We start from the raw sequence: 14205 nt of genomic DNA, 5'->3' as shown, positions 1-14205 counted from the left end.
ATAGAGGTATATTATATTTATATTATTGTAAACTTTCTCTCTCTCGACATAAATTATTTGATAGTTTATTTAGCTAGGTTAATAATCTCTGTTATGTTTATTATATCCATTTTGTATTTTTGATTTGATTAGTATATTAAATATATTTATATTTCTTAAAATAGAAGTTAGTTCTTATTAGTATAAGATTGAACCTCTTATTGATGAACTTATAACCTCCCCTCAAATAATTTAAGGCCCTCATTTTAAATTTATTAAAGTCTTTATATTGTGAGTTAGAACACGATACAAAAATAATTGTTCTAACTGGTGTCGAGAATCCTGACGTCGGAAGGATATTACTATCCCAACGACATAATTATTTAACACTATCCAATGACTTAGTGGATTTTACTGATCTGATGATCAGAGGAACAGAAAATCCATATATCCTCACATGTATTCTCACATAGGATATAAACCATGCAGTTTTAATGTTTGATAATTTAGTAGAAATTTTTTAAACATGAATTTTATATAAAAGTTTTTGTTTAAAAACTAAATTAGAATTTATGTGAACAAAAGTGATTTTGACATTAAAATATGTCAAAATGACTTTTTATGAACTTGCTTTTGTGCAGAATAATTTATTTTTCAAGTTAATTTTCGAGTATTATTTTAAAAACTTTTTTAAATATACAGTAGACACCCCCCCTATAACACGCGTTAATATAAGACGGATTCGTATAACACGGTAAAAGAATGAGACAGATTGTCATGGCCGACTCGTGTCTCAACAGGATTGGTCGAATCTGGACCAATAGTGGACATTGCACAAGCCGTCGAGTTTAAATGAGCAGCGGACCTACTAAAAAACATTATTCAACGGCCATAAAAATTATATTTCTATTAATGATGTCTCCAAAGTTCAGCAAATTTTTCACAGAAAGAATAACTTATCAGGAAATGCATCCACCGTTTGATGAGCCGCTCGGCGGCGAAAACAAGCTTAAGCAATGGCGTCTTCGAACGATGCGCACTCGGTAAGTATTCCTACAATTTTTTGTTTATAGCATAGTTTATATGGATTATTCCCAAAAAATTATATGTGTTTTGGAAATGTTTGAGTCAAATTAGTCTGGAATCGATTACTTTTATGGAAGAAAACCTTTCAAATGGCCGTACCCCCTAAACTGCACAAGTGCTGGGCTGTGAACGGCTCATGTTTTTGTAAAATCTAAGTGACTTGTATACAACACGGAATGCATCTACCGTGTTATAGGGGTCTACTGTATATTTGTTGTTATAGATTATTATGGTATTACACTCAGTGAAATGTAACATTGAAAAAAAAAATTTTAAAGTTGAAATTGTATAATGATGATTTAATTTTTAATAAAAGTTGGGAAACAAAGATAAAAATAATATAGTAATTCAGATATATTTCAAAATCTATATTTTTTTGTATTATTGGATTGATTCATAAATAAATTCTGTTTTAATGAAATTGAATTTTTATATTTAAAAAACATTACAATAAATTTTAATCTGCTATATATTCTCTGTTGTTAACATATGTGTTTCCACTTAGATAATTTCTTCTTTGAAGAATTTTGCGGATTATGATGCAAAAAATTTAGTTTTACAAATTTGTTTTGATTAAATAACTCAGAAGAAGTGGCTCAGTAATTACCTATAGTAGATAGAACTTATGAATCAATCCAATACTTTAAACTTAGAAATCAAAATAGTTTTTGTATGGGAATTATTTTTAAATTGCTTGCTACATTAATTTGAATATATAAATAAAATTTAATATAAAAGTGTATATTTAAAGACTGATACTGAACAGTAGCTGATTGAAAATGAATATTAATAGTGTTTTAGTTTTCTAAATTTTCAATGTATTTCTGGTTTAATAAAAAGTAGTGTTGAAAATTACACTGTCTACAATACAACAAAAAATGTTGTTTGATGTTAAAAAATTTTATATTATTCTAAAATAGTCTGAATTATAATTAGTTAATGGAAATGAGGTGTCAATTATAAAATATTTTTAAAATGTTTATTCTTATTGCACAGTGAATGCAACAGGGCACTAGGCTTTACATTTGTATTTATTCTGCTGTTTAGATGCTGATATGCATTTCAGGTGCTTGCCCCTCTTCTGTTGGGTCTTCATTATTCCACATTTAACATAGTGTAGAAGACGTATAAACATGGCATTATCACTGCTCTAAAAATGCACAGAACTACTATAAAATTAGAATTAACATTGATATGTACAGTACATTCTAGATTCTTTAAATTACATCACATACTCAGATATCTGTAAGTGATTTTTTTTTTTTTTATTGCTATTCTTACTGTCATTTTGACACTAAGAATTGCAAAGACTGCGTATCTGTGCCTAAACAGCATAATAAAGACGGATATAAAGTACAGCCTGGTGTCTATTGAATACACTTCATAAACATAAATAAAAGACATGGTTTCAAATTGAAAGAGTATTTTGTAAATGTGTTAAATGAAAGCAAAATGTTTGATGAAATATTAACATCTAATCTTGTATCTTTCAGATCTTGCCCTTCCTAATTTTTCTCACAGTCCAATTCCAAAGCAAACATATAATGATAGTAACAGTGAGTTTTCCAACATAGTTAATGTTTCTGAACGATCCTATTCGGACTCTCTATCAAATTCTTGGTAAGTTACATATTTATTAATTGCATAAATATAAAAATTTATAATTTGTCATTTGGAGAAATTTGAAGAAATAGAATGTGCAGAGTGATCCAAGTAGAAAACGGAAAAATTTCTTGGCAGTTTTTAAATTTAACATTCGGTAATTCTGTTGGTAACATGCAACAAGCTTTCTCGGGCGTTCGAAAGATCTTAAACCCATACGACTATCAGACGTGAAAGATCTATATGAAAAAAGAATTTAATAGATCTTCGTAAGATCTATGTAAGTTCTTTTTTTCATATATTAAATTACTATTAGCTCTGTTTGAGAGAGATGAAAATTCATAAGTCACAGAGACTAAGTAAGTTTGTTTTGTCAGAGATTATTATAGATTTTGTAGAGAATATAACCTTCCAAATTGAATATGTCAATATAATGATGTATGTGTGATACAAATGCATGTATATGAAAATGAAGTTTTGAAGACAACTCTTTATGGTCCTTGTTTGAAGACTAAGTTAGACACTAATATTTTATGTAATTTTAGAATTATTTTCCATTTTTTTTGAACATTTTGTATTTATAACAAGTATCATTGGATTTTTTTTTAGAAATCTAATAACATGCTAGTTGCTTTCATAGTCTGGCATAAATTTTTGGTGATTTCATTACTAAAAATGAAATTTTATTTACAAATGAAATAAAATAATCATTAAATTATTTTAAACCATTCTTTTAATGAACTATATACTGTATAATGAAATTTTCATGCAGTAGATACTTGATCATGATGCTGTATGAAAGTTTAAGACTTACTTAGTTTAACTGCTGTTTACAACAAATCTTGATGATAAAAAATTAATTGAATAAGTTGTAATGATTAAACAAAATTGCTTTTATGTAGGTCTAGAGCCATAAGTAAAGAAAGTTTAGAAACACTTGAAGCTTTAACTCAAATTATTAGTTGTAAAATGGGATTGAGAGAGCAATTAGAAGTCATTAGGATTATTAATCCTACAGCTGTAATAACTCCTACAGATAAAGAATTTACTATAGGTAAGAATTATATTAATGATTATAGATTATAACTTTTTAAATATTTAAAATTTTTTTAAGTACATGTTTTTCTAAAAGTAAAATTATACAAGATTAATAAAAAAAACTTTTGTATGTAGATTGATTATTTTGATAAATTATTAATTAATCTTAATTTTAAAATAGGCCAGGGCAATATAACACAATAAAGAAAATATATATTTCTCTTTGCAGACAATACATACATAATGTGTCTTTAACTATACGTCTTTTCTCACGCAGATGAGGGATAAGACAATTCCACGGCCGAGTCAATCTTTTATTTGAGGATGTATAGTTTAAAGACACATTATGTATGTGTTGTCTGTAAAGAGAAATATATTTTTTCTTTATTGTATTAATTAATCTGTTTGTCACTTATACATATAAAATAATAATTGCTATAAATTTTATTAATACCTATTTGTTTTAAAGACTAATGATCCTATAACATTACAGTACAGCATCAATTAACCGAAAGCTTTTCAGTCGGCAAATTTAAATTTCCGCTAGTGCTGTGGCACTGCAATCTTTCGCTACGTCTCGGGCTACTCCAGTATTATTTTTGTTGGTGTGTGTGTTTTAGCTGGCAGCACTGGCATGACCATGAGAGGGTACTTAAGGATATGCCAGGATTTGAACAAATTTCAACATGGGATAGGTTAACATATTTTTCATACATAATTGGTTATCCGAAAAATCGATTTTCCAAACAACCCTGGTCCCCAAATGATTCAGATAATTGATGCTGTACTGTATATATCTTTTAAGCAAATTTAAAAAGTTTGATATATTTATTGAAACTTTACATTGAATGTATTATTATAGAATTTTTTGCTTAGGGTCTTGATATATAACTGTTTGATAAGGTATTGTTGAAGCCTTAAGAAAATTTAAGAAACGTTAAATATAATAAAAGAATGGTTTCGTGAAAGTTTTTTCCTTCAAAAGAAAAAATGGCATAACAAGAAATGACACCTAAGAGATGAAAAAAAAATATTTTAAAGTGACAAATTAAATAAGTAACAACTAAAAATGATTAGAAATAGCTTAAACTCATAAATTTAGAATCTTATTCAATCAATAAAATTATCCATTTTTCATCACTTACACTGAAATGAAAATTTTGGGCAACTGAGGGGTATTTATCAAGAGGGACATGTCTTCTGGCAACAGCTGCAATCTGTTTTTTCTTTGTATTTGCTTTTTCTTCTGTGATCAGTTATGTCCTGCAGCCATTGTTTTATTTTTTGATCTGTGTAGTGGTATTTTTTAAATCCTTTATTGTTGAATATACTCCCAAGTGGTAACATTAAGTTACTATTTTTAAACATGTGTGCCAAGCCTTTAAATTATTTATTCTTGAAGGTGATTATTATTCCACAAATTGCAGAAATTATGGTGGATAACACTGTTAATTCAGTAGTGGTCTTTCTCTCTCATGTGATGTAATCAGTCTTTCCAACATGCAGGTTTTTCCAGAATATTTATATGCTGGTTTAACTTCATTTAATGTATTGTTATAGAGAGCAATGAACATACTATGAATATCATCCAGAAGTAAAAATGCAAGAGTAGAAAGCTTCAAGCTCAGACACAAAATCTCATTAGTTTTGTTGGCATTGACTAGATTACTTCTCTGCATATTTTGATATACTTTGCTTTAGGTGGAAGAGATAGCCAGATACATTAGCTTCTGGAATTTTTGTAGGAGAGCATTGATAATTATCAACTTGGATTATGACCATAAAACTGATTATAAATTAAATTTAAAATTTACTAAACCTGTTTTTACTATCAAGTGTATGCATATTATATATTTAATTATAGATTAACATAGTCACATCACTTTTTTTTTTTTTTTTACAGTAATATTCCTTTCACGTTGCTTTGCCACCCTTTTGTTGTTCATTGTGTCACCTACTTTGATATACAATGGGTGATTGGTTAATGAACATAATCCATTGAAAGACAATGTTTGCTATCCAAATTGTTCGTTAACCGATTATTGATTTACCATAGGTTTTTATGGGAATTTTATTAATTTGTTCTGGCGACCCCAAAAAATAAATGAATAATTATATAATTTCTTAATATGTTGATTTACATGTAATAACAAACTAAAAGCAATCTCTTAATTTTTTCATTGATGGCACATCTTTGTTTCTCAGACGTGATTTTCATTACCTTATCTATTTGAGTCTTTTTGATTATATCTTAGCTGAGATTGCACCTACTGTAGATCTGTAGAAGCCATACTGCCTAGCAATATTAGATATCTTTTGTCCACTCTTTATCTTAGCTTATTATCTCTTGCTAAGTTTCTATAGTGATCACAGTTTTTGACACTCCATGCTTTTTAGGTCCCATAATTTTATCAGAATTTTTAAATAAAAAGTTCAGAAAAGTGCTTACAAAAATTCGGAGAACAGAAATTAACTAGTGCAAAAAAAGTTACGTATACAATTCTGAAAGTCTCGTTCCGTAAACCATTTATAGATACCAGTCAAATATAGTTTTACAAATCTTGAATGCATCGTTGCCTTTTCTTGTATTTGTTCTGTCAGGTATTCGTTATCTAAACGTGTTGGTTGTCCAACTTGTTCACAGTCCGAACTGTTTGTTAACCAATCATCCACTGTATATCTCATGAAATATATAGTTTGAATGTGATACTAGAGGTTTTAATCAATTAAGAAGTAAGAATATATAAGAAATTTAATTTACATTTCCAAATAGTAATATATATATATATATATATATATATAGTAACACTTGTTAACTTGTGAATTCCTTTCATACATTAATCATTTCATAATTGGTTTGTGTACTAAAGTAGAAAATCAATTTTTTTTTTCATATGATGAAAATCTAGTTATTTATGAAAAATCCTTTTATTTTGATCTTTATAAATAAGTTGAAATATTATAAAATGATAACTTTGCAAAATTAAATCTAAAGCTAAAGTCATGAAAATTTTGAGATTTAGAAAACTTTCTTTAAAATGAAATTTTGTTAGAAAGTAAGTTTTAACTTTATATAGTAATATAAGATTTTGGCAAGTTGTAACTTTAACTTGAATTAAGCATTTTAAAAATAGCATCTATGGTTATTTATTAAAGAAGTCATTTAACATTCAAGTTGCTTTATTGGAACAAAAAATAAATAAAATTTTTGATAAATAAAAAAAAAAAAGTTTTTTGTTAGAAGAATTAAAGTTAATATTTAAAGATGATGCTTTATTAATTGATATAAAATAAAAACGAGTGAAGGAATTTAAAGTTTTTTTGAATATTTATAGTTTTTGTGCCTAAATTATTATTTAACATTTAGGGACAATGTATTAAGTTAAAAGAATTTAACATTATGGATACAAATAGATTTATAAGTAAGCAAGATTGATTATATAAATTTGTAAATAAAGATAATATTTTGTTATTAATAATTCGGACACAAATCATTCATTGTATTCATTCAGACACTTTGCAAATTTCATCTTTAATATTTATTTAATTGATACGTGTTCGGCGTATTTGTAACACGTTTCGGGCAGTTCGTGCCCCTCTTCAGCCAATTAAAAATAGAAGTTAAAACTTACAACAACACAAGCCATATATATATATAAAGGTTGTGTTGTTTTAAAACGTACCTCTAAATTACAGATCACTGAAAGCTACAACTGTAAAATCCCTTTTCACATTCGACTACTTGTTATCTAAAAACATTGACCATCTAAAAAAATTTTTATACATTAATCATTACATTTGAATTGATTTTTTATAATAATATCGTAATTTACATACCTAGTTATTTCATTATACATTTAGCGTCTTTGTTATCTAATTACACTTTTTACATTAGAATCGAAGAAGTTTTTTACACGAACGGATCTCGATTGCTTCTCTCACTTTTTTAACACTTTTAATTGAGTTTTCACATTGTCATTTACATAATTATATGGTAACTAGGCCACCTTGTGGCAACATGTTGAAAATATTTTATTTTCTTACATTATTTTTAAAAAATTTAATTTATGAATATACAGTAGAGCATCGATAAGTGGAACGTCGGTAAGTGGAATGGCCGGAAAGTGGAACGATTTTCAGTCGGACTGTGTCGTGCTGAATCGAATGTTTTTGATACTAAATTTACTTCTAAAGTATAATTTTCATGTTTTTTATATTCTTTAATATATTTATTTTGTTTGTACAAAATGCAGAAATAATTTTTAACGATATGATAGCTTCGATGATTATTATAAAAATTTTCGTTAGACTTAAAATCGACGAAAATTCAACACGAAGCGACACGCAACGGAGAAAAATTCAACGGGAGCGATACGCAACGGAGAAAAATTTGAACGTCGGACAGGTTAATGTATTTTTTCGTACAAAGTTGGAAACTGGAACAAATCATTAACTGGAAGGACCCCAGTCCCCAATTGGTTCCACTTTTCGACGCTCTACTGTACTACTACAATTATTATTTATATTAATACTAAGGTTTTTATTTATACATATTTTACTTTTAATAATCTCAACACTTTCTTTGAATTTTCAATGATATGTTTCTTTTTCTTTATGAAGTATTTATATGCTATCTTTATCAATTTTACAATTATTCAAAGTGCAATGATTGTAAAAGGCAGAGTTTATTCTATTATATTTCAAATGTGCTGTGTGCTCTTTTAATCTAATTTTTAACTTCCTTTTAGTTTCTCTGATGTAGTATTTATTATCGCTGCAGGTACAAGGAATTTTATGTACCACATTCCTAATTTCAGTTGGTGTTTGTTGTTGTTTTTCTCAGAGTTCAGATGTTTTAGTCTGGTATACAGTTTTCGGTATGATGGTGTGAACTTAAACTTTATGTTCTTCATTTCGTTATCAATTCATTCGTATAACCCTTTGATATATGTCAAGCCAGTATACTTTATATTGTTTGTTTGTCTATTTTCATGTGGTATTTTTAGATTATTTATTTTGAGAATTCGTGTAAGAAGAAAAAATATTTTCAACATGTTGCCACAAGGTGGCCTAGTTACCATATAATTATGTAAATGACAATGTGAAAACTCAATTAAAAGTGTTAAAAAAAGTGAGAGAAGCCATCGAGATCCGTTCGTGTGAAAAACTTCTTCGATTCTAATGTAAAAAGTGTAATTAGATAACAAAGACGCTAAATGTATAATGAAATAACTAGGTATGTAAATTACAATATTATTATAAAAAATCAATTCAAATGTAATGATTAACGTATAAAAAATTTTTTAGATGGTCAATGTTTTTAGATAACAAGTAGTCGAATGTGAAAAGGGATTTTACAGTTTTGTAGCTTTCAGTGATCTGTAATTTAGAGGTATGTTTTAAAACAACACAACCTTTATATATATGGCTTGTGTTGTTGTAAGTTGTAACTTCTATTTTTAATTGGCTGAAGAGGGGCACAAACTGCCCGAAACGTGTTACAAATACAGTGAACAGGTATCAACTAAATAAATATAAAAAGATGAAATTTGCCAAGTGCCTGAATGAATACAATGAATGATTTGTGTCCGAATTATTAAAATAACTATTGGCACGGTTTCACGAATACCATAATATTTTGTCAGTTAAATAAAATAAAACTTTATTATGAAAATGTTTCTTCCGTGATTACGTATTTTCTTCTGATTTGAAACTTGTATTATATATTATATTAGAAATGTTTATCTATTGAGTTATAATGCAAAAAACATAATGTTTTTATGATGATATTTTTAACAAATTTTCAAATTTATGATTAATTAGTTTGTAAATTATTACTTTTGGGTAAAATTTGTTATTATTTTTCTTTCAGATTTAAAATATCTTGATGAAATAAAATTACAGCGCATTAAAGATTATGTTCAGAGCCAAACACTAAATAGATCAAATACAGAAAATAATTCTAGCAGAAATAAGTTCAAGGGCAGCTCTTCATCAAAATCAAGCTTGAACTCTGTTTGTAGTTCTAATTCTCTATTAGGAAAAATGAAATCTACAAAGGTAGTATTGTTTACCAAAAAATAAAACTTTAAAAATTTTTCTCGTCACTTACGTGGCGTATTGTTATTTCTTAATAGTCAAAAGAAAGACGTAATCAAATGAAAGCATTGAAAATCCGCCAGAAGAAAGAGTATCGACAACTTATGAAAGAGAGAAGAAGCGGTCTGTTTCTACAGGAAGAAGTTCTCTCACTTAGCAGGCTGTCACAAAATGACGACGACGACGTCGATATACTGGAATAACTTTTAGAAAAATTATAATGATTGAAAGCATTTAAATACATAATCAATATAATTAACAAAGTGAATTGTTAATTATTTAAATAACTCATTTTTTACACTTAAAATATTTAAAATTAAATCCTTATTTTGTGAATAAATATTTATTTATTTATCATATTGTTTTTAAATTTTTTTAAATTTAAAAATAATAATAAAATATTTCAAAATACTTAATTTTAAAAAAAATGTCTAAAAATTAACGTGATGAGATTCAGTTACCAGTCAAACAAATTTCTTATTTAAGCCAGAAATTATGGAACACAGTATCATATTTTAATTACAAGTTTTACAGTTTATAACATATATTAGACTATTGATGAGTATGTTGTGTACAGTTGAATTGCTTTGATATAAAACTTAAATGTTTTTACAAGTACTTTATATATATATTTGGAAACGAGAAGGAAGAATGTTAGATATTGTAGCTTAGTTGATTACCGATGAAAATTTATTTATTTAATTTGGTTTGTATGATTTCTAAATGCTTTCACTCATTATACTTAATATCTTGATTTTGTAAAATTGCTTGGGTTATAATAATTGTCAAGTAGTCAGTTTAATATTTAAGTGAAAAAAAGCAGATCCTATGCTTGTATACTTTTGTAAGTAACTTTCTACGAATTTGGTATTGATTATCTTATTTACAATTTTCCTCAGAAGGTAAAATTGTTCCTAAACATGGAGATTTGTAAATATGAAATTTTTTGCAGTTTTTATAAGTTTTTTTTTAATCATCAGACATGATCAATTTTTGTTTTTACTATTTCGTAAGGAATTTTGTATTTGAATTAATATTTCCTCCCTAAAATCTCTGTTGTACATGATGCACATTTTATCAATCAAAATGAATTTCCAGTATAAAATAATCTCTTAATTATTGAACATGTTTGCTATTGTTACATTAGATGAGTATAAAGTGCCTTAAATAAATAACAAAAATTACTTGTAAATGCCATTTTATTTTCCACTTTATACAAAATAAAAAGCTATTTTTGTAGCCCACGAAAATTCTCTAATAAAAGAAATATTTAATGGATATTTTTTTGTAGGATTCAATAAATTGATAAGAAAAAGACCGTTTTAACCAAGAGACTTTGCGATTTTTCCCATGACAATTGCTAATCCACTGACGTTGTCAAGCACGAAGAAGAGAAAAGGATGCTTAAATTGAACTGTTGGAAGATCGTTAGATTGTCTGGATGATCTGTAATCAATCTGATGAATCTCTATGTTAATCTTGTGAATGATGTTTGAAATATGCAACCAAGGAAAATCACTGATTCCATATAAATTAGCATATCCTGGCATAAAGAGGTCTGTCAGTCCAGCGTCCAATAGGGCTTTTGTCAAGTTTTGATGATTTTGTTCAATGACGATATGTGGTACCTGAAACAGAAAATGTTAAAAGTTCATTTTTACATGGAATAATTTCAAAATTCCCCCTTTCGATTATATTCTTTTCTATAGAAAGTTTTATGATCACGAAACAGGAAGGAAAACAAAGCATACCGGAATTTAACGATAGTAATTTTTTTATGTACGCCGATTTTGTAGGAAGTATACAAGTTCTCTCCCCCTTCCCAAAATAGGTACTAGACCTTGGTTTTGCAATTGTAATTACGCTATCAGCTCTAAAACATTCGTTTACAATGTATAACTCCAATAATATCTATGATCTTTTGAAAACGAATTTATCAAAAATAGTTCATCAAGGATCCCTAAATAGATACAATAGGACGACAATAGGGTATCGGAATAAAAAAAATTGCATGTAATTTTAACTTCCTTTTAAGGCTATTTTTAAAATAGTAAAAGAATAATTACCTTTAGATTAATCTGTTGAGCCTCTAAAGTATTGAGGATATCATTAAGTCGCTGGGCGCTAATACGACTTTCTAGAAGACCAAGTCCACCAGCAGTTTCTGGAACTAATGCTAAAAACGACATATCCCCGCCCCTGAATGGTATCTCCACCGCAACACAGCCGAGATAGTCATATTTTCCGTATCTCACTTTAGTTTTTTTCATATCAGCCCTAGAAGAAAGGATGGCACGAGATCCCACGTAATCTCTCGATCTGTTGGTTTCTCTGAAAACAGCCGGATCAAAAATTCCCCTGAAGTACAAAGCGCTCAGAACCAATAAACTAGTGCTGTGTGGCGGAGTTGCTAGTAAGATATCTTTTATTTTACCATTAGTCTGCTTCTCCACAATGGCATTTATGTGCTCCTTAGTCTCGGGTCCATTGAGTATGAAGTCGATCGGATGTAAGGTCGTGTTGTAGAGTCGTTGTAAGTACATCAGATAAGGATAATGTATGCTAAAATCGCGCTGGACGTACAAGCTATGGAAAAATATCAGCGAATTATTTGCTAGAGATTGGGGATCATCTTTCTTTTCACCAGTTATAGCGTGAAGATTTTCTCTTAGGTGGACGAGTAGATCTCTGAAGGCTGCGTGAGTCTCATGAGATCTCATTCCCCATAAGTATAGCGCTTGACGTAGTGCCACTTCAGTATTTCCTCTCGCACCTAGGAGCATGGTGGCCAAGAGCAAGCTAACACCAAACGGGCACACCGCAGCATCCATATTGTTAGGAAAGTCCATGGCTCGATAGAGATCGAAACCAAATTGATTTATAGAAAATGCTAGTTTTCGCATGGTAAATGACACCACTTGTCCATTAGTTACCATCAAAGACATTAAAATAACGGTCGAAAGCAATATATGTGTCGTCTTCATCCTATCATGAAAAGATTTTTATACGTTAGAAGATATAAAATATATTAAAATGTTTAATTATAATTAAATATTAGAAGAGGAATCAATATTTTCAGCTTAAAACTTGATCGACTATTCGTGGAAGATTGCTTTTGAAAAATTCAAACATACCTTTTTATGGGGTTCTGAGGACGTACTTGAATCTTCTTCATCTAACGAGATAATAGTTATCGATCGATAAATGAAGAAGTTAAGAAGATAGGATATGGCTGATTGGTTGTCGGCATTGGCTCCACCAAAAGAAATGGGTCACATGACGAGAGGTCATTGTGTTAGCGGAACCACAGATAAAGGAAATCTTTATACTTCAATAAATATCTTAATATAATAAAGATATAAATCTGATTTGATCGGAAACGCTCGTGAATCGTGAAAGGACCTTCATTGTTCATGCAAATTATGCCATTGTATAAATAATAAAATATGAAAATATGCAAAAAAAAGTCCAATGGATACAAAGCTTCACGTTTTTATTTAACTGTTTTATGTAAAATGCACTTTCTAGTGTAGTTATGTTGTTTCAGACCATTTTTCCTATGATATTTAATGTTTAAAAAATTGCAATATACAAAAATGAGGACATATTTTATATTTATTTTTTATTGCTGAAGCTATAGAGAAGAATTGTAGAGGTATATTGAGGAATTAAGCAATTATATATTATATAAAATAATTGATATTGATTATCCATTTTTTTTTTAGTTTAAATTCTATTCCTAAAACCTCTGGGGTTTCCAACACCCATACACCCCCTAAATACGCTAGAGATTGAAATGGAACATTTGTAAAATATATAAATTTGAATATAGGCAGGTTTAAATTATTAAAATTGGTAATGTATAACCATCTCTCTGAAATACATTCAAACTTTCTATGTTAAAAAAGAACTTGTTCAAAACGGAAACCTGCCGATTCAGAAAAAATATTCGGTATCGTGCGATTTCGGCTTACACAGGTTTTACTGTATCTTGTTAATATTTGTAATTTATTTCTGAGAACGGCAAAAACTGTGTTAAAAGGAAGACTGTATTAACATCACCGGAGGATCTAACATAAAATCAAACTTCCCTCCTCTAAAGATTTTTTAGGGCATTTTTCTATTAACAACAAGGATAATCCCCGATTATGTATTTAAGGCATGCAATTTTCTGGCATTATAACACTAAAGGAAGTTAAAGAAAAATAAATTTCGAAATTTAACCCGGTTAATATAAATAAATCCTATATAATAATAATAATAATCGACTAATTTAATATAGTTTCGGCGAAATTTATAATTCCTTCGCAACATTTAACTATTTTAAAAAGTTAGTTGAAGGTTTTTTTCGTCATTAGGTCAGCCATATTGTCGTTTAAACGGTTTAACAGAGATAGCATT

General features: G+C 28.5%; 2 protein-coding genes across 3 annotated transcripts in view; one reads left to right on the top strand and one right to left on the bottom strand.

The window, feature by feature from the left end:
• The window catches only part of LOC136981908 (protein FAM199X-like), a 36239-nt gene extending 26109 nt beyond the window's left edge, over positions 1-10130 (top strand). The window contains exons 4-7 of one of the 2 annotated variants that reach the window (XM_067278295.1): positions 2559-2685; positions 3570-3721; positions 9578-9765; positions 9843-10130. In XM_067278295.1, the coding sequence (XP_067134396.1) occupies positions 2559-2685; positions 3570-3721; positions 9578-9765; positions 9843-10007 (632 nt within the window). In that variant the 3' untranslated portion in view covers positions 10008-10130. The remainder of the gene's footprint in view (positions 1-2558; positions 2686-3569; positions 3722-9577; positions 9766-9842) is intronic. The other variant, XM_067278294.1, reaches the window with a different exon arrangement.
• A 786-nt stretch (positions 10131-10916) lies between these two features.
• Positions 10917-12860, bottom strand: LOC136981840 (leukocyte elastase inhibitor-like). Its single transcript, XM_067278225.1, has 2 exons — positions 11871-12860; positions 10917-11432 (listed from the first exon to the last, which is right to left on the bottom strand). Exons 1-2 carry the CDS (start codon positions 12786-12788, stop codon positions 11127-11129), a joined length of 1224 nt encoding a protein of 407 aa, XP_067134326.1. The 5' UTR covers positions 12789-12860; the 3' UTR covers positions 10917-11126.
• Positions 12861-14205: the final 1345 nt, after the last annotated feature.

Source organism: Centruroides vittatus, unplaced genomic scaffold, assembly GCF_030686945.1.
Source record: "Centruroides vittatus isolate TY-2023 unplaced genomic scaffold, ASM3068694v2 contig_799, whole genome shotgun sequence".
In the NCBI taxonomy this organism is placed as follows: domain Eukaryota; kingdom Metazoa; phylum Arthropoda; class Arachnida; order Scorpiones; family Buthidae; genus Centruroides; species Centruroides vittatus.
The sequence above is the reverse complement of the archived record's forward strand: the minus strand, read 5'-3'. Positions and strand labels throughout refer to the sequence as shown.

What these genes read in the sequence shown, in the direction of transcription:
- LOC136981840 (XM_067278225.1), bottom strand. Translation starts at nt 12,788, where the DNA reads ATGAAGACGACACATATATTGCTTTCGACCGTTATTTTAATGTCTTTG. An exon ending in CTCAACAGATTAATCTAAAG is followed by an intron (nt 11,433 to 11,870) that starts GTAATTATTCTT and finishes TTTCTGTTTCAG; the next exon opens with GTACCACATATCGTCATTGA.